The sequence below is a fragment of the Microtus oregoni genome, unplaced genomic scaffold (genome assembly GCF_018167655.1).
Source record: "Microtus oregoni isolate MIOR12 unplaced genomic scaffold, Mior012 000006F_ref0000085, whole genome shotgun sequence".
In the NCBI taxonomy this organism is placed as follows: Eukaryota; Metazoa; Chordata; class Mammalia; order Rodentia; family Cricetidae; genus Microtus; species Microtus oregoni.
In genome coordinates, this window is record NW_024543065.1 from 12537889 (window position 1) to 12562092 (window position 24204).

Consider the following 24204-nt stretch of genomic DNA (forward strand, 5'->3'; position numbering starts at 1 on the left):
GAATGCCAGGGAAAGCTCATATAGAAACTAAACGGTGCTGGTGTTGGTACAATTTCAGTCCGTAACCTAGTTTTCTTTTTCTTTCGGCCACACCTCGTGATAGCCTTCAACAATGCGGAAAGCCACGCCGGCCGTGTGTTTCAGGCCTCTTATCCACATAATCATAATCCAAACAACTCGGCTGGAGTGTCAGGGCAAGCGGCAGATAGCTGAGAGCGCTGCCATCAATCACGGACATTCTGATCAGCTCCCAGGTCTTGTCTAGGTCATGTTATGACTCCTTTATTAGTGTTTAAGGTCACCAAGAGACAGGCAAGTGCATCCTATAGCAGGAAGTGTAGCGAGTCTCTGGAGTGAAGTGCTTGGCTTCGGTAGGCATTGTGGCTGTGACTCGGAAATCCAGGGAAATGAGTTCAGCTCCGCCAGACTCCAGGCGCCGCGCTGCCACACAGCAGATAGAATGAGGCAGAATAATAAAGGCCTTCCTGCCATTCTCCGCATTCAGCTGAATTCCGGTCAGCCCTTCCAGTTGAATTTTAGAAGGCTCTTTTCTATTCAGTCCCCATGCTGCAAGTTGTAATTCACGGGAAGGGATTTCAGAGAAAGGCTGGCCCCAGCTTCAAGCCGAGCAGTGCCAGCAGAGTCCTTCTGCAGGAAGCCAGATTAAGAGGCGTGTGTACTGCTGGGCGAGGAGAATAAAATTTAGTGCCGACTTTGGGCTCCCATAGGGCTACTGCCTGGCTGCCTTATACCTGGAAACCAAACACAAGCACAGATACTTACATTGCCACACACTACCTTGTACAGTGACTAACTGCATGCACTTAGTATGGTAAAGAAGGAAAGGAAGGCAACAGGGGCCTCCCCTCCCTCTCCCTAGGGAACCCAGGCCTGGCGAGATAAGCTTTCAGTCTGTCTGTTGTGGGCTAGGTTCATTCTTTACCCAATGTGATTCCTACTAGAGACCTTGAAACATTCATATGACCTCACTGGAAAATGATTCTTGGAAACTTTTATTACTGATACGCTGGGCAAATGCAGTTGTTAAGGGAAATGGAGTTGCCAGGAAAAGACAGTTCTAAACAGGGGTACTTCCTGAGGCCTTACACTAGTAAAAACACAATGTGTTAATACACAGCCAGAGTTGTGAGAATGAGTAATTATTGTCTTCTGAGGCCTAAGAATTTAATCTTCACATTAAGACATAGAAGCATGGCTGTCAAGAAGGCTCATCTGGTACAGACATGTGTTGTAGGAAGCTGCTTGTTTGTTTTCCCGGCCGCCCAGACTCCCGAAATAACACCCGGAAACTATAGTATTTAAATGACTGCTTGGCCAGTCACTTAAATGTATTGCTAGTAGCTCTTACGTCTAGTATTAGCCCATTTTCAGTATTTCATATTTTCCCATGAGGCTCGTGGCCTACCAGCAAAATTCTGGTGTGTCTGTCTCTGGCAGCAGCTCCATGGATTCTATTTGACTCTGCTTCCTTTCTCCCAGCATTCAGTTTACTTTGCCTCGCCTAGCTCTACCCTGCCCTATCAACAGGTCTAAGCAGTTTCTTTATTCACCAGTGGTATTCACAGCATACAGAGGGGAAACCCACCTCAGACATGTGTATGCCTGAGGACCTGAGTTCCATAGTCAGAACCCAGATGGTGGAAGGAGAAAACCACATTCTTGCAAATTGTCTTCTTACGTCCACATGAATGTTATGGCAACCCTGCCCCAGGACATACATGTAATACATAATACTTACATACATACATACATACATTCCTTGATTAATTTAAGAAGACAGAAGCCCAGCAGAACTTTCCATGCAGTAAAAGTTAACATGTAACGCTGCACTATGATACTTAAGCACCAGCATTTATACAAATGTTCGTATATTTGGTCATTAATACTGGAAATAAAGTTTAGAATATTGTTGATCTTGTAAATGATGAGTACAATCCCTTCCCTCTCTCTGCTTTGCTACTGGTACACGAACAAAGGTGTTCAGCAAGGTCTGGTGTCTCTGTCAGCCAATTGTTAGGGAGGAAATGCTTAGCAGCATTGGCAAGACCAGACTTCTGCTCCAAAAGCCTTTGGGCTGGCTGAGCAGTGCCTGTCATGATGTAGGTGGTCAGTAGAATTTATCAGGTAACTAACCAGTGGAAAAGCCATCTAAGACCATGATCACACATCACCAAACATTTAAAAGAAGTGTGATCTAGACAGAAGATGAATAACCTACTATCCGCATGTGTGCAAACTGTTAATCTTTTCAAGATCACATGGTCTTTAAGAACACCCCCAGTGCTACAAACTTCGCCCTTTTTTGGAATGGCAGACTGAATTTTCTTGTCATGAGAGAGAGTCAGGCATTGGGTAGTCTGCCTGAGACGGCAGGACTTGACTGAGTTAAGAACTTCACTAAAGTTACTATAGACAACCATGACAGGAAAGCTTTGTGCCCACTTATTCTGTGTGTGCCACAGCGTGGGGAAGGGTACAGTGCCATGTGTGGAGAGGTAGATGAAAGAAGTTTCAGAACACGCATCTAATGCCTAGAAACATCCATTGTGGGTACAGACCCCATGCAAGGGGTAAACTCTACTCAGGAGCAGCTGGGCCTTTGGGGGTTCACACAGCCGCAGAAATTAACCATACAGGGCCTTGCACATACCATACTGCAGAATCATAACTGTTCTGGGTTGGGAGTATTGATATTTAGTCAAGTACATGTTTCTGGTCTTTCATAACTGTGCCAGATAAGTAAAATGTGTCATCTTGGCTATGGCTGGGGCTGCAGAGAATGAGTGGCAGGCAGGGGAAGCTTTATGGAGCCCTGAACACCCAGCAGGCATTTTGGACATCAAGCATCAATTACAAAGTACCACTTTGATGAGTTAGGAGTCAGGGAATCAGAACCAGATGGATTACATTTTCCTTGAAATGCACATGGGATTAAAAATTAAGAGGAATGCTCCATACAATAAATTACATCCAATGTTAGCCAAAGTGTTTGAGCAAAAGAAAAGAAAATCACTATAGATATTTGACAACTAAGGGACTACTCACTTCTACATTCTAAATTCTAGTGGTAGCTACATGAGCAGCTGGAGAGAGAGCTGTGTGGGTCAGGAGAAGAAGAGTATCTCCTAAAAAACCAGGAGTGAACAAAGGGAAGAGGAATCTCTCGACACGCGTTTCAGTCACTTGTTTGGGTAAATAAGTTCACGTGGAATTTTATTGTGAAGTTTCATCATGTTGCAAGTGGGAGTAAATGAAGATGAAAATAGCATGTGCTTGCATCCAGACTGGCCAGGCACTTAGTTAAAAACGCAGGGCCATGTTTGACAGATCTTAATAGGTGCTTAAGATAGGCTACTCACTTTGACATGCGCAAAAACTTTACGTCTCGTGTCATGATCCGCATGGGTGGATCAGCCGTCCAGAGATCTTTTTTTATTTTTCTGGTGGTTACTCAGTGCCACTTGGCTGCCAGGCTGCCTATCCTATGTGTGACAGGCAGGACTAAACTGCAGCCACCATCGCAGGATCCCAGTGGCTTCTGGCGTTCATGCACAAGCTGTTGAATAAACAGACATAGTTCAGTTTTGTGCCCGGCAGCTTCTCTTCCTGGTGTCTTATAGCAGAGCTGCCCAGGAATAGTTACTCACAGTCCTGCGGGGCACCCTTTGGAATTTTTGCGGCCATGGACCCCAGATGATCTATGAAGAGTTAGTGGTCGATTTAGGAAACCTGTCGCCTTCTCTTGAATCCACTTTATGTTGCCACAGTGCTGCCCGCAATACTTTCTCTCTAGGCTGTGTGTGAAAGGCAGACAGTATGGATGGAAGCTCCAGGCAAACGGATTTGACCAAAGTCACAGTTCATCATTTGCATTTCACTATGGTTCAGAAAAATGGTCCCTAATGGCCCCCGCATTCAAAGCTTGGAAAACTGCCAGAGACACTGTTGGGAAATGTGGATGCCTTTAAAGGCAGCATCTCAGAGGAGGTAGTTACGTCACTGGGGGTGTGTCCTAAAGGGAATATTAGAATCATACCTCTTTATGTCAACTCTTCCCTTCCTGGCTGCCATGACGTGAGCAGTTGTCCTACCATGTGCTCCTTTGACAATGTATTAACTCACCAAAGAACCCAAAGCAACAGGCCAATTGATCACGGATTAAAACCTCCAAAAATGTGAGCTGAAATGGCCTTTCTTCTATTGGAGTTGATTCATCTAAGGTATTTGGTACCGTGATGGAAAGGTGATGGGCACACCTATGACCTCATCATTTTTCAAGCTCTCATTTATTCTTTTTATTATATAGGATTATATAAGGCCATGTTCCTACAAATATGACTGCATCTTTGAGCCCCAGTTTCTAATCTAGGTGACGTGAGCAGAGCAGATGTCCTGAGACGTTCGTGGCAAGAAGACACGGAAAAAGTGCTTGGCATGTGACCTTCTTCTGAGTGAGCAGCCTCCATTTTAGGAAGCAGAATATCTTTTTTCTTCTTGCTCATCAAATGTGCTTGCTCAAAATATGCAACGACCTTGCTCAGATCCTATTCTTTAGGTACTTTGGCAAACATAATAAACTCTAGTCTAGAGATATACTGAGTTCAGGCCCCGAATTCACAAAGTTCTGCCATTTCATTATTACGCTTGTTGTTCATGAGAAGATTTTCTGTCTCTGAGCATTGCTAATGTTTGGAGTGTCTGGACACATAAAATGTGTTGGATCACTAAAAAAGAATGTTATAATATTACATTATTCATTTTTTAAATTTGCTTTAATGATTCTGATTTTAACTGTATACCTGAAATATAAACTTATAAAGGGATTTTGGCACTAATAGTCTTGGTAAAGAGAGAAAAATGCATTAAAGTATCTCAAAGTTAAATTTTCTGTGTCTCAGAGGGCACAGTCAATTGAACAACAGAAAATACTTTAACCCTAGGATGGGTGGAAGTATGTTCAAATCTGACAATGCATTCATATGTGTTAGGGATCATTATTCTGCATACATATAAAGAATAGCCACCACAATAATGACAAAAGAAACAGCTCAACTAAAGTATGCAAAGGACTTGACTCAACATTCCTAAAAGGGGATATCCAAATGGCCAACTGAAAGGATGCTCAGAACCATTAAGGAAATACCAATTAAAACACAATGAGTGATCACTTTGCACTGATCTACTGAAAATGTTCAGACTTTCCTTGTCATTATTGTCTAAGAAATTCAGTTGGTATCTATTCGTAAAATATTTACATCACCAATAATCTAGAGATGAGCTGAGGTATGTAAATGGACATGTGTGAGTTACTTGAAAATGCTTTGCAGTCTCATCTAAGATACTTGGATACTCATGAATTTCTGTATTCTTAGAAGGTGCTGAAGCCAATTCCACACGAATACCAAAGTAACTGTGGTTTCTCTTGTGTACTGGCTTGTTTGAAATCTTTTCCCCGTATTTGTTTCCTTTGCTGTGTTAACCTCAGGTACAGTACCATATATGTGTTATAAGTCCCTTAAGTTATAGGTTACATGTGTTTATGATGTTCAGGCATATACATTTGCTGCATTAGAAGCCTCACAAAATAAAGCATTCTCTACAGGTAATACGTCTCAAATAGTAGTCAAAGAATAATTTCTGACACTTTTCCAAGTTTTGCTATGCACTTGCAACTATTCCAGTACAGTATATGCACTGGTTCTTTTAACCTTCAAGTCATGGATGAGAAAGAAACAATAATTACATATATTCTGCAGCTAAGCAAACAAGTTCAATTATCACTTATATTCTACAATTATATTTCAAGCATGGAACTTCCCTGGGTCACTGAATTACTAGCAGAGACAAAAAGTGAGCCTGGCAATTGGCCCCAGAGCTCACACCCACAGCCCAGACTGATCAAGCACTTTAGGAGGTAGCAGCAATAGAGGATGGTGGTGTGCAAAGCATGAGTGTGTGTGTATTTAGGCTGTATTTACCAGTAACTATATGCCAAGAAATGAACAAAAGTTTGGCGACTTAACAGTGTCATCAAGATTTTCCAATATGGTTTGCTGCTCTTTAAATTCAATACTAATATTATTTTCTAAAACTACCATCGCTTATTATACCCTTCATTGTGTCTTAGGTAAGGTACTTTGCAAAGGATTTTACATAGCATGTCTTTGTTATGCTATGTAGCATAATGACACTATAAGACAGACTTGATTACTCTTATTTGCATCAAGGAAACTCGAACCTGCAAACTTTAAAGGCTTGGTGATTTTTGGAAACCACATTTCACTGGGCTATGAATTCTTAACCTATGTGGTCTACTGGTTTCTGTCTTATTCAGCAATTATTGGCAGGAATGAAAATGAGTTCAGAGAGAAGATTCATAATCATTGAGCAAATTTTCACAATGAAAAATTGGATTATCCCAACTTTAAAAAACATCAGTGAAAATAAAAAAAAAATGCTTCTATACAGCGGCACTCAGAACAGAAGAACCACAGAACCACAGGAAAATTCTTTCGAAGCTATTGAATTTAAACTCCAGTGCAAGAAACTCTGGTGAATGTTGGTTAAGAGTCTGAAAAGCCCAGCATCAGGGAGCTCTCCCTCTCCATCTTGTGTACAGCCAATGATGCTGTCAGGCCCTGGGACCTTGGGGCTGCTCGCCTCCTTTCCTATATAAATCCACTCTCTCCTGCCCTCCCTTGCCTAGCTCTGCTGGAACCGAACAGTGAGGTGACCTACTCTGTTTTTCACATATGCTTTGGTCTTCTCCCGTGAGTCAAAAAGCAAATGTTCTTGGAATAGTTAGAGGTAGTGCTACATAGAGAAGGTAACTCAGGCTTGCCTGTCAGAAAATCCACCAGGATTCTGGCTCCATCACTCATTGCTTTTGTGTTCCTAGAAGTGTTACTTCAATGTCTTCACAACAACCTTCCAGTCCTGTTTTGGAGGGGACTGAAATGGGATGATGACGAATGATACTACAGAGTTGGCTCGCAGTAAACACTACCTCTTACTGTAAGAGAGACTCCTCTGGTCAAAGCAGACAGCAACTAAACTCGGGAATTCTGCCAGCCTAGGTCATTTTGAGAACAATAGCCAGGAGTTCCATATGGCAGCATGCATGGACAAGTTTACTCTGGTATGTGTCAAACTCTTTGCTTTCTATTCTTTTTGTTGGTTTGGTTTGGTTTTCGAAGACAGGGTTTCTCTGTGTAACAGCCTTGGCTGTTCTGGAACTCACTTTGTAGACCAGGCTGACCCCACACTCAGGGGTCCAGGGCATTTGATTCTGCTTCTTGAGTGCTGGGATTAAAGGCATGCACCAAAATACCCATCTAGCTAGGTTTCTGTTCTTTATCTCTTTCTCTAAAGATTGTGACCATGACCATAGGGTTGTCACACAGAAAGTGGCAAAACTACCATCAGCCTGAGTTCTTAAATGGCTCCATGGATAAGAGCTGCCCACTTGCCTGAAATACTGGCTTTGGAGTTATTGCAGAAAGAGAACTAAGCTCTCTTCTCTGTGCCATGAGCTTTCTGTGCACTCTTAAAGCACAGCTCTCTCTGACGGAGCTCTGCAATTCTGTACACATGCTGAAATAAAGACAGTCAGTTGTTCCTTTTTGTTTAACAAGAATTAATTATTTTGTTACTCCAAAAAGAAGGAGAAAGAAAAATGTTGAGCTGGTGGGTCTTTTGCTCTGGGAATAGTAACACCCAAAGAGGACCATGTAAGATTGGCAGGGGCACGGTGGATTGAGACATCACCAACAAAAGCAGACGGTTGATTTCTACAAGTAACATCTAATAGCATTAATACACCTTCTTCATACACTGATAGCTTGGTGTGTATAACCACCACAGGCTATCCTATCCATGGACACCTTGTAAACTACTGTGACTGCAATTTGTAATGTATTAAGACAGCATATAATATTTCCCAACACGTTTTAATCATTTTTAAGTGATAGAAATCTATTGGTCTTGAGGCAATGTCAGAACAAAATTGAGTTCCAATTTCTCTTCTACTTGTCTTCTAGCCCGTCTCCCTCCTTCTACTGCGTTTTTCCCCCACTGCACAGAGTGTTTCTCAAAGGAGTAGCCTTTGGATGTAGAAGTCAGACTATTCAGCTCCTCTGTTCAAGAACGTTTGGAAGTTTCTGCTGTGGATGATATGTGAAATGTCCCTCATAGACTCATGTATCTGAACACCTAGTCCCCAGCTGGTGGCACTGTTTAGGGACATGGGACATGGGCTGGTCACTAGAATGGTGGGCCTTTGAGGCTTATATCCATCTGCATTGTACTCTAGAATTTTCTGCTTCATCTGCCAGGATGTGAGAAGCTGCCACCTCACACTTAGATTCCTCACACTGAAACTTGTATGTCAATCTACTAAATTCCTGTTAGTCTGCTGGTCCCATTCACTCTGGAGAAACCTGGAGAGTATGCTTGTTTACTGTGTTCATTATGCTCCTATCAGTTTCCAAAATCTAAGTTCCATGAAGACCAAAACTCCAGATACACTTCAAGTACTCAGAATAATAAGCAGCATTTATGAGGTACTTTACATTACTGGGGGAATAAATGGATGAAACCCTGTGACCAAGACAAATATTTAATAAAAAGGCAAAGGATGGAGTTCCTGGTTCAGAAAACACACTTTCCTAACAGGAAAGTATTGGAACTTTCTAGAAGAAAGAGAAAAGAAACACAGAAGAGAACCCAACTAAGGTCTCCTTGTGTTACTTTTTTGGTTGATAGAGCTGGGTGTCAAAAACATTTTGTTTGGGGAGTTGGGGCTTGTCCTTGTCATTCAGAAGCTGTGTGGATCAAGTTGCCTGCCTCCTGCGCAGGACAGGCATTTCCTGGTGTGGTGTCAGGTGTCTTCCTTAGGTGGGTTTGTCACTGAGGGATTAAAGACTCTGGGATGAAGAGCCAGACTGTGGTGCCTGAGCACAGCAGTATCTAGGATCTCTATTCAGCTTCTTAGATTGAGCTCTAGGTTCACTTCCTCCCTGAACTGGGGAATATGAGCAGTGGAACCCGAGCAGGGCTCTGGGCTTGCTCCTTTCCCGTCTTGGACCCCAGGGAAAGCCATGGCTCTTGTCGAATTAAAGCGAGGTGAGAAGGGCAGGCAGCTGGCAAAGAGGAGGGAGGCGTGCTTGCACAGGAGGGTGATTTAAAGACAGATGACAAAGGGTGGAGGGAATAAATGGGAAGAACAGATGGGTGGAAACTGAGAGTGGGGGAGACAGGCTGAAAAAGGAGGGCCAACACAGGATTGTTAACTTGCTGCATATCCCTCACTGACTGGCATTTTTAATCGTTATATTTCCTGGGGAGAAGATACTATTAATTTTTCCTCTGTAAACATGAAAAGAAAACTGTATCATTCAGAATGGAAATCTCTGGTAATAAGAGAAGAAAGTATTTTTTTCGAATATCTGTGAACATGAGTTACTTTCAGATGTCAAAAGTTGCCTGACAAATGACCTCGACACCCCACTTTCCAAGACGGTTGGCATTGGCCTTCTGGCCTACAGGAGATCTGTTTACACACTCCTCCAATCAAGGGACACCACACCACCGTTCTGAAACTGATCTCAATGACAGGAAAATTCACAAGCAGCGGGTTACCTATCCACAGACACCTCAGGAATACACCCACGGCAGGAGCAGCAGCAAAGATTTAGGACAACATACTGGCAGACTGAGAGAGCTTCATTTTTTTTCCTTCTCAATTAACGACAGACTTTTCAGATCTGGGGGTGTCCGTATTCCTCCTTCAGTCTAGAAAGGTCTGCGCTGTTCGGTAATTGCCACAGCAGCGCATATAAAAGGCGCAGGGGAAAGGTGCAAAAGTCATTAACAGGCGAGAAATAGGAAGCAATCAGCAACACTTTAAGCAAATTATTACCATGAAATTACACTCCCAGCTTGAGATAAGTGTCCTGGCCCTGTTAAAGCTATATACACCTCGCTGGGTTAGCCGCCTTTGAGGAAACTTTTCCTCTTTGGTTTATTGATGAAGTGTTAAGTCATGATGGACAGGCTGCTGCGAGGCTGGCGAAGGAGAACTGCCCGCTTCTTCCAGGGCTTCCTTCAAAGGCTTGCTTCCTGCAAAGCGGACCTGTGAAGAGACGCTCTACGAACACTCCATTCGACATCCGGCCGCCTTTGGAGATGGAATGGAAAGCTAACTGGGAAGAGCGTATTTTACGTCCAAGTTAGCATGCGGAGAAAAGCCCACACTCACTCTTTCCTAGGGTGTTGAGGGAAGTGGAGTATGGGAATAGGCAGCTGAGGGTCACATGGTATCTTCATAGCTCCCTCCTGCAGCTGGCTAAGCTATCTGCACGATGGAAAAGGTTGCAACCCCCCCTCCTAACAATCCTGGGCTTTCCCCAGCTACTCCTCTGAGCCGAAGGTTCCTCCCACCATCCTCTCTGGCCCAGCCTTTGGAACGGACTCTTGAGTGTTTTCCGTGTCTATGTCTCAGGTTGTTCCCGATTGCTTTCTCACCCACCACTCTATGAAGCTTCAGATGCTGAACTGTGACTGATGAGGATGACAAGCCCTCCTACCCGTCCCCGGCAGCCTGGGTCACTGGACTCGGAAAGCAGTCACAACTGCCAAGCCTTCAGGGAGCTTCCTGAGATCAGTCAGCTACTTTGGTGCCCTCTGTCTCCCTGCTAGTGCTTGAACCCAGGGTGCTTCGCTAGGGTTCTGCTCTTCCAGGGAATCAGGTTGGCATCCTGTGGCTCTAAATAAGCGCAGGGCAGTCGGGTTTTTCTGGCAGATACAACAGCCTCCCTCCACAGTGCCCCTGGAACGTGCCCAACACTCTCAGCATATTAGTCCCCCAAATTCATCCTTCTAGCTGGGGGCAACCAGGTCAGAGACAGCGCTGTTCTCCGGCACTTTCCACTAGCCACAAAGGAACCTCTGAGGAAAGATTACAAAAAGGCAAGAGATTTTGTTTTTTTCACCCTGATACTGAATTGGATTTTGGGTGCTCACTTCTGCTGAGAGGCAAGATGGCTTTGTAGTGCACACAACGCACACTGACGGAAATATACGAATGAAAGAAAGTGCAATAAAAGCGCAAGAAACGCAGTTCCTGGATTTTGGCATTCCTATGATAAAAATCCCTTCTATACTGTATATGCTTTAAAACCTTACCATTACCAAACCTTAGCTTTGGGGGCTGTGTTTCTTTTCTTTCATGCTCCTGTAACTAAATACCTCACAAGAAGCAACTTAAGGGAGGAGGGTCGGAGTTTTGGGGGGGATCAGAGTTTGAGGAGGTGCCTTGACTATGACTGGAGGTATGGCTAGGGCAAAACTAGGCAGCAGGACACATCACAGCCACACTAAGAATGCAGAACAGGAGATGTTTGAATGCTCTGCTTACTTTCGTCTTTTTGTTTAGTTTAGCACCCCAGCCCACAGAATGATACTGCCCAGATCTGCAGTGGTCCTCCTCCATTAGCTGAACTGAGACATTTCCTCAGGCATTCCCAGAGGTCCATTTCCTGGGTGATTCCAGATCCTGCCAAGTTATAATCCGGATTAATTAACATAGAAAGGAAAATTGAACTTACGTCTAACCTAGCAAAGAAGATAGTAATGTTCTTTCTCTACACATACCTGAGGCTATATTGTCCAGATTGAACTTCCAGAATGTTACAGAACAATTTCCATGAAAATAGCTCCAGTCTTCTTCTCTTGCCTCGTCTCATATTTAAGTGTGTCTGAGCACCACTAGTGGAACTTCTGTGCCTTGCCTCTCGAAACCATGTCAAGAATTACGTGTGTGCTCTGTAAGTGGAGTGGGGCATCAGCAAAATGCTGCTTCATGGTGCCGACTCTCAAATCCTTTCCCAAACGGAACTTCCTTTCAATTCTTCATGATGGGACTTGATTCATATTAAAATTTAGATCTTACCTTGGGTAAATGTGATAGCCAAGTGGTTCAATTATTGAAAGAGATTTGCAGAAACTGAAGCGTCAATGCCAACCAAAACCTTTATACAGTCACTAAGATACAGGATAGTAAGAACTGTAAACATCCAAAAGGATCTGGATAGCGACGGGCCAAGATCATTCTGGATGTGTTTCTCTCCTGGGCTTCTGTACAGATGACACCTTGGATTCCAGGGACACCCGCCCCCGAATGAATCTGTGATGGAGGATCCCTCTATCTTCTTAGTGACACGGCGCTGTTTCCTGTTAGGTAACCAGACACAATGATACCTACAGACCATCAGTCTCGCCACTGTAGACAAATAAGGCTGACAAGTGGATACACACACCCTGAACCTTCGCTCGAGTTTGTGGTCACGAAGCCACACTTCAGTCAGCACATTTCGTGTGTCACCTGGGGTCAGTGCCATGACGACACAGTCAGTACTTTGAGAAAATAGCTCAGGCCAGTTCCGGGCTTATTGGAATCCGCACTTAGACGCAGTCTGATGAGCTCAGCACCTAGTGGGATAATGCCCTTCCTGTTCTGGTCACTGCCACCCACCTCTCGTTTTTAAATATTCTCTGTGCTTTTCTTCCTCATCAGAAACCACTGACCCCTCTTGCAGGGCCAAACTACAAGTGAGCCAATCTTGTTGAAGAAAAGAAGTCAGACTGAAGCTTTTACGTCTAAAACTGACCTTGTCTAGCAATCTAAACATCGTGATGGCATTATGCCCGCTGGTATTTGCCGTGGTTCTGGCTCCTGCCCAGCCCTTTATGGCCCGCCTATTTGTTTGTACTGGAGCCCTGCCTTAAGCACCACTTACCTAGGCAAAGTCTTGTCAGTTGTGACACCCTTGCCAACTCCAGCTCTAATCGAAGGTCCTCCTGTTTTCTCCAAAGGGTATCCTAGAAGGGAACTTCCCCCTTTTCCATCCACAAGGTCAAATCCCTTTAAGTGGCTGTGCTGTTCTGAAGTAATGCCTCTTCTGGTATGGTACCATCTTGGTCGTTTTCTGTTGCTATAGAACACCAGAGCCTGGGTCCTTTATAAAGAATAGAGGTACATGGTTAAATCTGGGGAGGCCGAGAACAACATGATACTGGCATTGGCTTAGCTTCTAGTGAAGTGTTCTGTTCTGTCACGACATGGTGGATGGGAGTTGAGAAGAAAGGAAACATGCCAGGCAGCCATGCTCTCCTCCAGTCTGTTCTCAGGGCAGTTTTATTGCTCTGGTCCTCTGCAGCAGGAGTGAGAGCTCGCGCCTGTGAGAATTAACGCAGTCCCTTAAGACCAACATTCATCTTTTCATGGGAGCAGAGCCATAGTGACCAAAGTGCTTCTCAAAGCTCCTGCCTCCTCCCAACACTTTCACATGGGGCATCAAGTTTTAATGGGTGGGGATAGCCCAAATTCAAACCTCAGTGCTTACACAGTTATAGGTACCTCTTTCTTACCTCTCACTCTTATTAATAAGTCCTCAGCCTGTCCATGTCTGAGCAAGCCTGAATTAAAATTTCAGACAGGAATAATTCCTAGAAGAAATGCTAAATTAAGCAGGCAAAACACCTACCAAAACAACCTTAGAGTTTTGGAATTAAACCTAGGGATTATCCAGCTGAGTGGTTTATTGTTTTTGCAACTGAGACTTTTGTTTCTTAAAATAGAATAATTAAGATAGATGTTCACATGAAATTAATGAAAATGAATTTGTGAAGGAGAGGGAGAAACTAGGAGTTAGGGTTATAACACAGAGCCAACCCGGACTCACTATAGTTTGAGGACTCTTGGTCTTTGCCAATGGTTTTCTTCTAAGAATCCACTGAAAATCATGAATGATAGCAATTTTCATAGGTTCGAGCAGAAAATTTTTATTTAAGATTTACTGTTTGTGGCTCTCAGAGTTTGGAATGCCACGTGAGCAAACCCACCAAGCAGTCTCCTTCTTTTGGGCCAAATCCCCACACACTTGCATTTTTGAGTGCGTGTCTCATGCAAGATGCTGCACTGGGGCTTTGAGGAGCAAAAGGAAAACACTTTCTGTGAGCTTAAGCTGAGCGGACACATCTACAGCTAGAAAACTAGGGTCAAAAATAGTGTAATAAAAACAATAAGGTTTTAAAAATAGTCGTATTAGAGCACCCCAGAGAAGCAGAGTAAATAGTATTTGTGTATGTATGTGTGGGTGTGTGGGAGGGAGGGAGAAAAGGAGAAAGTTTGTTTTAAGGATTATGCATGTAGCAGTAAGACATCTGAGTTCTGTAGGACAGGCCAGTAAGCTAGGGATACAAAGTGTTGCTGTTATGAAGGCTAGAGGAAATCTGAAGGAATGTCCCCATCTTTGAGGAAGCTCAGTCCTATCATCATCATCATCATCATCATCATCATCATCATCATCATCATCAAAGTCTGATGATCTAAATGTTAATTGCAATTGCAGTTATGTTTGCAAAGATGTCAAGATATTTTGCCAAATATCCGGGTACCATGGCCTTGCCAAGTTGTCACATAATAGTTAACCACTGAAGCCCAGAAAAATATTTTTGGCGGGGCAGGAAGATAACAAGGAAATCCTCAGACACAACGTGGTGTATGAGAATTACAAGGATGAGGGAGAAATGATTCGGGGCATGGCCTTAGCTATGTTATATAAGAGAGCACACAGCTAATGCTAAGGGGGGGGGTTCACTTAAACATCCACTTAAAGAGGAGCCATAAAATTCTTAACAGGTTGTCCAAGACCAAGTTCACACAAAAGAACTCTAAAATCAGTCACATTCAGGCAAAAGCCCAAGCTTGGTTAATTTTCTCTCCCCTATACCTCTAAGTAGTTCACGTATAGACACTGCTTTCTAACCCCATTATTAGAGTTCGCAGACACAAATTCTTCCTTCATTTGGGACCCAACTGCCAAAGTCCTTTGTGAAGAAGGGATCAAAAGGCTTTTATAAGGTGAAAGCCTTAGCTGCTTCCTGTTTGCTGTGTGACTGAGTTATAAAACAGTTGTGGGCTCCCCCAGTTTCCCAATCCCACATAACAACTTGCTTCCAAAGGTGGGGAGCTTCTCATTTTATCACATGTAACAAAATATCAGCTACTTTTCCCAGGATGGATTAACTATTGTTCCTTTTAAATTTATTTATTTATCTAGTTATGTAGGGTGAGGTTACATTTGCTTTTATTTTAATGCTACTCAACGGTTTGCTGTAGTCCTCTTGACTGTGTATTTAAAGCATGACCAAGTATTAGAGAACTGTAATATTTTAGAAATAGCCATAACATTTTGATACTACAATGATGTGCTACAGTGTTTTTGTAGGTAATGACTGAAAAAGGTGAGCACTGTGGACTGAACATTGGCGATCCCCCAAATTTGAACATCCTACCCTCCAGTGTTCTGGCTCCAGTAAGCAGGACCCAAGGAAGGAAGCAAATTTAGAGGTGCCCATGTGGGAGGAGTCCCCACGATTGGATTAACACCATCATAAGAAGAATTGCCCGAACTTTCTGTTGTCACCAGGTAAGAAGCAGCCAAGAGCAGCCATCTGCAAGCAAAGCCCCCTGCTAGATGGCCAGGACCCTGACCTTAGCTTTCTAAAGCGCTCCAGATAAATGTCTGCTGTTTTAAGACCCCAAATCCAGCTAAACTAGCTTTTTAAAATCACGCATCATTCATATATTTTAAGTTTCACATGTTTTGGCCTTTGAGGAAGATCCTGGAAAAGAACTGGGATTGGAAAGTGGCGTTACCTTTAAGGATTTGGTTGCTAGCACCCAGGAGCTAAAGGGACAATCCTGATGTGCCCGAGCAGCTTCATGTTTGCTGACCACAGAAAGACAGCTTTTCAGAGGACCAGTGCTGAACCGTCTCTTGGAAGAAAAGTCCCCAGAAGGAGACAATTGTTTTCTATATAGAGGAGACAGCATGAGCCATGTTATGTGGTCATGGTGTGACTGGTATGCCCAGGGAAGGCCAACCTCTCCCCCAAGAAGGGAGAGGGAAAGAAGAAAGGATGAGAGACTAATGAAGGAGGTAAATAAACAGAATCTGACTGATGATCATTGCAATACTATTTTGATATATTTTTGTACATTTATTAGTCTCTTTTATGGAAGTAATACATACAGCTTATACCTGACTCCCTGAGGCTTAAGTCTTTTACAAGGCAAATGTGGCAACCTTCTAAAGCTTGAAATTCACTACCCTGTCTCCTTGGGTTAACACAAGACTGAATTTCAGTTAATTTAATCCCAAAACATGCATATTTGTTCTCCTGGCTTGTTCTTCCAATAGAGATTTTAACATCACTTTATTTATTTGTTTATTTATATTTATTTAGTACTGAAATAACAGACAAGTTTTGAATGCTGAGCAGTGTGTGATCAAGGAGACTGCAGCTTTTGGATAGTCCGAGCGATGTTTACGTAAAATAGCTTTATTCTACCACTTTAAATAGCTTATACTAACAATGAAAATAGAGAATGTGACTGACTAGGTACAGTGTTCTCTACCACTGCAAAGACATTTCCTCTGCAATTGGAAATGACCACATTTGAAAGTGTTTGAATACAAAGAGGGTATTGAACTAATTTAAAAAAAAATGGTCTGGTTTTAACATTTTAAATCAGTATACTGAAGTGAAATAAATGCCCCTAAGAATGTATCCTGCCATTATTGTAGTATATCCACATGAATGAGATAGGCATCCATTTAAAGTGACAGAGAAATAGCTTCTACAGTTTTCACAAATGACTCAATCTCTGCAGAACTAGAGACTTTCCTTCCCTTTCACCCAACAGGGCTATGCCATTGCTTCAACCCCTTGTTTCCTTTATCTCGTAAAAGGCACTGAGTCTTTTAATCCACATCCTGTATGGCCAACCACGTGCCTGTCTACCTGTCACTGCCTGCTGCCGTCGAATGAGCACACACATCAATCACTCAGTGGTGATGCTCATCTCTACTCATCTCCCATTGAGGGGGATGCAACGGTGTTTCATTTGACAACGGAAGAAACCGAGCCACTGACTACAGGCAACTCCCCAAACAGTCATATTGCGCATGCGGGACACCGCTGAGAATCGGACCGGGAACTAATAAATAAGGGTGACAACCCTCCCTGCTCGCTTTTGGAAGCATCAGAGCGGTCATTTGCAGAGTTGATAAATAAGCAAGAGCAGAAGCAGACGGCACCATTCCCGCTGTGTGGTGGTGCTGGGTTGAAAATTTATCTCGGGGCCAAGCTAAGTTGTGGGGGATTCGCTGTTTGATGAGAGCTTTTCTGTGGTGTGAAAAGATTACTGAAGGAAACCCCAGAATCAATGCATTCATTTATTAATGTGGAATGACCTTGAACACAAAGATTTCAAAATTAGCTATTGTAAATCTTATTATGTTAGATATTCACACATAGTCAATGAAACAGAAAGTATACTAAAATGAAAAAAGGAAAGAAAAGCTTGATAAACTGCTCGCCAGACTACAGCTCAAAAACTTCAGCAGTCTCCTGTGCCCATGTCACCCCTATGGGACCCATTGGCTTTAGATTTTCTCGAGATTATGATACAATGCTAGTCTAGGAGTAGGGGAGATATCTAAATTTTGTGCAGCGCTCTTAATTGAGAATTTGAATAAATTCTCAGCAATTCATTCAAATAATAGAATAATTAACCATAGAGCCATCTCTGCAGTGCCTACATTATTTCTTTGTCTTAAAAACTGTATAACATCTATGTGTATGTAAGAGATAGAGGGAGAGAGAAAGGAATAGAGAAACATTTTGTACATAGATTTGTGTGTGGACATTTGTACTACAACAAATTTATGGTGCTCAAAAGGCAATTTGCAGGAATAGGTTCTCTCTCCTTCTACCATTTGGGTTCCAAGGGTTCATCTTATCTTGTTAGTCTTGGCGAAAGGAGTCTTTACCAGCTTAGAAAATTGTATTATTTGAATATCTCACATAATACATGAAAAAACAATTACTATTATATTGCTACCTTGGAAATATGTAAAGAACATAGCAGGTATTGTTTAAAAGGTATTTTTAATATTTAATAATTTTCAGAGATAACCATGTTATAAAAATGATTTATAGTTAATTAAATAACTAATGAATAAAAGCAAATTTTCTAGGGCAAAATAAAATAGAATAATTCAGGTTCAGGGTGTAAACTGGAAATAAGTAAACAAGATTCTGTCCCTGAATGCATCAGGTGCCTCTCAAATGCACTTTAACCTGGGGATGAGCGGTGTGCAGAGGAAAAGCCTGTGAAGACACATCCATACCCAACTCTCTTGTTTGTAGAAAGTCTTTTTCCTCACATAAGTAGAATGTGAGTGAAAGGATTTGAAGGATCCCTGGACTAATTTCAACTCTTTTAATAAGCACCATGGTCATGCTACTCCTTCCTCCAGTTTCTGACTCATTTCCATACCTATGTCCCTGAAATACTGTCCTGAGATTTGTTATTGACACACAAATAGTAGCATCCAGAATCAGAAAGACTGAAGACGAGGGGTTAATGTGCCAGAATATAGAACAACCCTCAGGGTCTTGTTTTTGTGGTAGGTAATGGCATAGAACAAGATGGTGGATTTAGAGTGCTTGCCCCCAAACGCGCGCGCGCGCGTGTGTGTGTGTGTGTGTGTGTGTGTGTGTGTGTGTGTGTGTGTGTAGCTGGAGGGTGGAGTGAGGGCAGGGAGTGGGTAGAGGAAGGAGACTTAGGGAAGAGAATCAGGGACTGGGAAATAGGCCCAGGGCTGGTATCTGGGGAAAGGAGAACCAGTACCTCTTTTGTTGTCAGGAAAGCCCTGGGCACAAAGGGTGAGTTTGAGTCTTGCTTCAGGTCAGTTGAGGGCATTGTGCAAAGGCGGCTTCAGACAGCAAAGGCAACCGGCTGACTCTGAGGTAATTAAATCACTACATTCGGCTGCTGACCATGGAAGCAGAAAAATGCCAGCACACAAAAGGAAGGCGGAAAAAACCCTTACATTTGTATCTAATTATATAATTAAAATGTTTACTGTTCCATGTAATAATTACATGGCTCACATTTGATCATGGTGGAGTTACCCTAATTGGCTAAAAGTTTTACCCATTCTTCTTGTGGGAGAAAATTGGGTTTTATTTAGTCATTTTTTTCATACAGGCATGCAAGGCTTCATGCCATCTGACTTTGTTTTATTCTGACTGGGATTTTGGCAATTCCTGTGGTAATTTTCAGTTCTATTTCCTTCCTCATTGATGTCTGTAATTACAGGCAGCCAGTTACCTGAGAAAGGGATTATCTCTTTCTCTTTCACTTACCTTCCTAAGGTAAGTTTTCTTCCACTGACCTCACAGAGCACAGCAGGCTTGTAGGAAAGGAGTCCTCTGCTCCGTTCCCAAGAACATCTCCTATGAGGACCTGTTGGTCTTTCATCAAGACAACCGCCCCTTTCCCTGCTTCAGCCATTGTCATTGGTGTTTCCTGCAGCTGTACGCGCTGGTTACTCAAGGACTGAATAATCTCATTGCAAATTATCCAAGCACTTTATTTCTCCTCCTCCTTATCTCCCACCTCTTTTTAATTATAAAAATCTCTATTTGTGCTTTGTTTTTGCACAGATTATTGCTAACACATCAGAGGAAGGCTTGTGAAAAGAAAATGCTAAAAGGGAAAAATAATTGTATGGGTCTCTCTCTCTCTCTCTCTCTCTCTCTCTCTCTCTCTCTGTGTGTGTGTGTGTGTGTGTGTATTAGTCGTTGAAGAAAGTATGAATTTAGAACTTACTTTTTAGGGGTAAAATTAGATTTTAACTTTAGCTCTGGGATTTATTATCCATTATCAGTTACTTAAAATAAACAAAATCTGGTCCAGGAAGTGGGTTTCACAATGATGTAGAATTCATAAAAATCAGGGACTCGGCAGTTTAAAGCACTGCCTGCTGTTACAGAAGGCTTGAGTTTTGAGTCCCAGTACCCAGACAGGCATCTGTAACTTCAGATCCATGGGATCCAACAGTCTCTTCTCTGCTGGTTTTCACAGAGCGGGCATACATGTAGTGCATGGGATACACCTGTATACATGCACGAAAAACACTCATACACACAAAATAAAAAAATAAAAAGAATTCATAAAAATCAGAGATGAGATAAAGGTGTCGTGATTAATACAAGGCAGGTGCCAGTACTGGCCATTTGTAGTGTGCCATCTAGACATGACAATAGAGTAGCTTGCTATGGGAATGAGGTTTACTAGCACTATAACTTTCTTCTCCCTCCCTCCCTCCTTCCCTCCCTCCTTCCTTCCCTCCCTCCTTTCCTCCTTCCCTCCCTCCCTCCCTCCTTCTCTCTTTCTCTTTCTCCTTCCCTTCCTTCCTTCCTTTCTTTCTTTTTCTCATGGACAAAAGCACTGCAGTGCTTCCCAGGATCGGCCGTCCTTGTCTGAGCAGGGAAAGCTCAGATGATTTGACCACTCACTCAGACTTCGGTGTGACAGGGTGTGTGGAAGACAGGCCCAGGATGGAGCTGTCTGAAAGGACACAGTTGGAGATTTTCATCCCAACACATACCTCCTGTTCACCCTGCTCCAGATATAAGCTACTGCCATGGACAAGATTGTCAGTAGCTTTTAAGGTGACAAAAAGCTGAAAGAAGTTTTCAAAAACTCTCCTTTATACTTACCAGAAAATATTAGAATGGGTGTTATCAATAGGGTCTATTTTTCTCCCCAAAGAAGTCATGGGAAGATGGAGAAATGACTTTGTAGGGGAGAGCGGCGGGGCAGAGAGCATGACTCACCTGCTCCAGTGTCAGTGGTTCTTCCTGTGCTTCCCGCCGCCACCGCCGCGCAACCATGTCAAGAGAAGCCCAAGGAGGGGGTGAAAACAGAGAATGACCACATCAACCTGAAAGTGGCGGGACAGGATGGCTCAGTGGTACAGTTCAAGATCAAGAGGCACACACCACTGAGCAAGCTGATGAAGGCGTACTGCGAGAGGCAGGGCTTGTCAATGAGGCAGATTCGATTCCGGTTTGATGGACAACCAATCCATGAAACAGACACCCCAGCCCAGCTGGAGATGGAGGAGGAGGACACCATTGACGTATTCCAGCAGCAGACAGGAGGAACAGCTTCCCGAGGGACTGTCCTCACACCCGATCATTGTCTTGACATCTGCTATTGAATGGTGACCATGCAGCCCACACGAATCACAGAAGCGTCAGCAGAAGCCAGAGTTCCTGACTGGTTCTCCTTTTCTGATCTGCTTGGAGCGGACTACAGACATCATGCAGGGATGAAAGTGTTGTGTAGCGCATTGTCTTTAGGGGAAACAAGAGCAAGATTTTGGGATTTGTTTATGTTTTCATTTCTGCTTCCTCCCATCCCTAAAATATTTTCCCCCAAAACATGGAGCTGGGTGTGGAATCAGCCTGCCACCTGACTCTGACCCCCAGAACTGTGGTTGCTTTTAGAGTGATTTGCCCTAGTCAAGGAGAGAGCTTGTGGTCCCATTACCCAGTGGGCTTGCCTATGGGATGTTGAGATGGGAGAGAGGGACAGAATTGTGCCTATTTGTTGTAGGTATAGAATATTAAAACATTGAAATACTATCAGCTTGAGCTTTGTCAAATGGCAAAGTTAAAGGGAAAAGACCATTGGAAGGAGTCCTTATGTACTGTGACCCAACTTCTCCCGACATGCCCCCTTTCTACTTGGCATCTGGTAATGGGTACATGGGCAGGGTTGTAAGGTGGGACCCACTCTCTTTCCTTGTTATAATGTAGAAGAAAGTAACTGCCATGTCTCATTTGGAAACTGAATGTGGCCTCAGATTATTTTCTAGTACTTGGTTCCAACGCATAATTATGGTTTCTGTGTAAGAAGGTCATTGGTTAAGTATCAAGCTTACAGTGATGCTGTGTAAGACCTGCTTCAAAGTGTGGTTGCAAAAGAAAGCCCGGGAGAGGTGACCTCATTCTCATGGATTATGCTCTGTGGCTTTCCAGATGTGTATTCAAATGATGCATCAGTAGGTGACTTCAGTCCTGCATTGTGGGGTCTATACCAGTTATATGTGGATCGTCCTGCCTGTCATCCTTGTGTAAGGGTCCATTGCTGCTTGATGGCCATTTCTGCCTTTCATAGTCACCTGACACTGACCTACCATCTCTTGCTTGCTTAAAATCCCGAGGAAAATGTTGTTGTTTCCTGTTTTGCTGCGTGGGCTTGGGTGGGATGTCTGTTGGCTCCGTTGTGTTTATCCAGTTTGTACATTATTTGTCATCCTTTTCTACTGTAAACAGTAAATATAGTTTGCTAAAAAAAAAAAAGAAATGACCTTGTATGGTCACTACTGATTGGCATTAGCCAGGTCAAGCCCAGTGATGTTCTCAACTTCTGAGCAGAGGACAGAGACAGAAAATTATCCAGTCTCAAATACCATTAGAATAATAATTCCCAAACTGAGGCTTCTACTTAGAATCCTTCACTGTTTCCAAGGTAACAGATGCTCTTTTTGAGTCATGCCTCTATTCACATGTCAACATGATCAGAAAAATGCTACTATAAATAGACACGAGCCGCTGAAGTCATGGATGTCACCACAGTGACACCTTCATATGGAGCCTGCTTAGTGATTGTATTCACTAACATACTCTCAGGAGAGCTCATCATAGAAATGGGGGTGTGTATCTTTAATCGGAGATACTTGCCACCAGATTTCAGAGGTTTTTATCTAGTGGTGGCTGGGGGAAATATTTCCATAGATTATCGGTTGAGTATCCATAATGTGAAAAGTCTAAAATCTATGGCAGAGCATTTAGAAATTCGAATCAAGGAATCCAAACACACACACACACACACACACACACACACACACACACAGAGAGAGAGAGAGAGAGAGAGAGAGGAGAGTCAGAGAGAAAGAGACAGACGTGCAGACAGAGACAGACACACGCATTTTTCTCAAGGCAAATTTCTACTATTACCATTGTTCATGAAAAAAATTGACCTATGAAGCTTGTTGATCATTCTATGGATTCTTCTTACAGCGCTCTCTGCCTAAATGACTTCATACCTTCTCACTCTACCTGCTACATCTTCAATGTCCTCCAAACAAACCTTACCTTAGTACAGCCTTGACACAAGCATTCATCTCTATTAGCTTTCCTTGGTTGTCACCACAACTTGCACCAGGTGGTTTCAAACAGCAGCTGTCTATTCCGCCACCCCTCTACAGACCAGACACTGAATGTCAGCTGATGAGCAGGGTCATACTCCCTTGATGGAAAGACGGCAGGTTTCCTCTGCAGAGGGCTGGCATCACTCCCACCTCTGTCCCTTGTCTTCACGTCACCTTCTCTGTGCCTGCATGTGGCATCCTCTGTCTCTCATAAGAGCGGTTATCACTGATTTAAAGACCACTCGAACCCCAGGATGAACTTACCTCCATAATTTAATCACAACAGCAACCCCCTTTCCCAAACGCAGTCACATTAGTGGATTCTACGGTTTTGAACACTGACTTCTTTCCTTTCCAAGCCACCATTCATGGGGCAGTAGTCACGTTTCCCTGGACGGGCTGGGTGTCTGACTTGCTGCTCCACAGCCATGATGACTGACAACATTGGGTTCCCCATGTGAGAAGTTTCTGGGGATGTGGAAGTTTCAGGAAAAGGTATCTAGAACCCTGGATAGGGGGCCAGGGAGTTCAAGGAATCAGAATGATTAGTGAGCCCATGGTAGAACAGAGCCTCTGTGACCAGCCTTCCCGTGACAAAGGTTCAGAAGTCAATGCTAGCTCTGCTCTGTGTTTGTCACTTAAGGTGTGAGCTCCCAGCTGTTCTTGCCGTACCACTCCTGCCACTGGTTGCCATGCCTCCCTTTTGTTATCATAGGCTCTCACCCTCTGCAACCATAAGCTAAAAGAAACTCTTCTAGAGGATGTTTTGGTCTTTGCATTTTACCACAGCATCAACAGAGTAACTAAATAACAGATCTATCTTATTATTGATGTCTATCCTGAGCTCTCCCTCTATCTGAGTTATCAAAGGCAGCTGAGGCAGGGACCATTGTGTGGTTACATTTTAGCTACCTGTCGGGGGAAATTGTGGAGCTAGCCGCAATTGACTTAGTGTTAAAACATCCTTCCTCCTTTTTTCTGCCCACCCCCCGTCACCCAGCTGAAGAGCAAAGAAAGGCTGCAAGGAAAACTAGGACTTTGA

At 43.2% G+C, this 24204-nt stretch overlaps 1 protein-coding gene across 1 annotated transcript; it reads left to right on the top strand.

Annotated features, from left to right (window-relative positions):
* Positions 1 to 112: 112 nt before the first annotated feature.
* Positions 113 to 21176, top strand: LOC121449277 (small ubiquitin-related modifier 3-like). The gene is made up of 2 exons (XM_041653584.1): positions 113 to 254; positions 20788 to 21176. The coding sequence occupies exons 1-2, from the start codon at positions 113 to 115 to the stop codon at positions 21162 to 21164; spliced, it is 519 nt and encodes a 172-aa protein (XP_041509518.1). The 3' UTR covers positions 21165 to 21176.
* Positions 21177 to 24204: the final 3028 nt, after the last annotated feature.

Coding starts and splice junctions, on each gene's coding strand:
- LOC121449277 (XM_041653584.1), top strand. CDS start 113: ATGCGGAAAGCCACGCCGGCCGTGTGTTTCAGGCCTCTTATCCACATA. Junction 255..20,787: donor ACATTCTGATCAGCTCCCAG/GTCTTGTCTAGG, acceptor CACCTGCTCCAG/TGTCAGTGGTTCTTCCTGTG.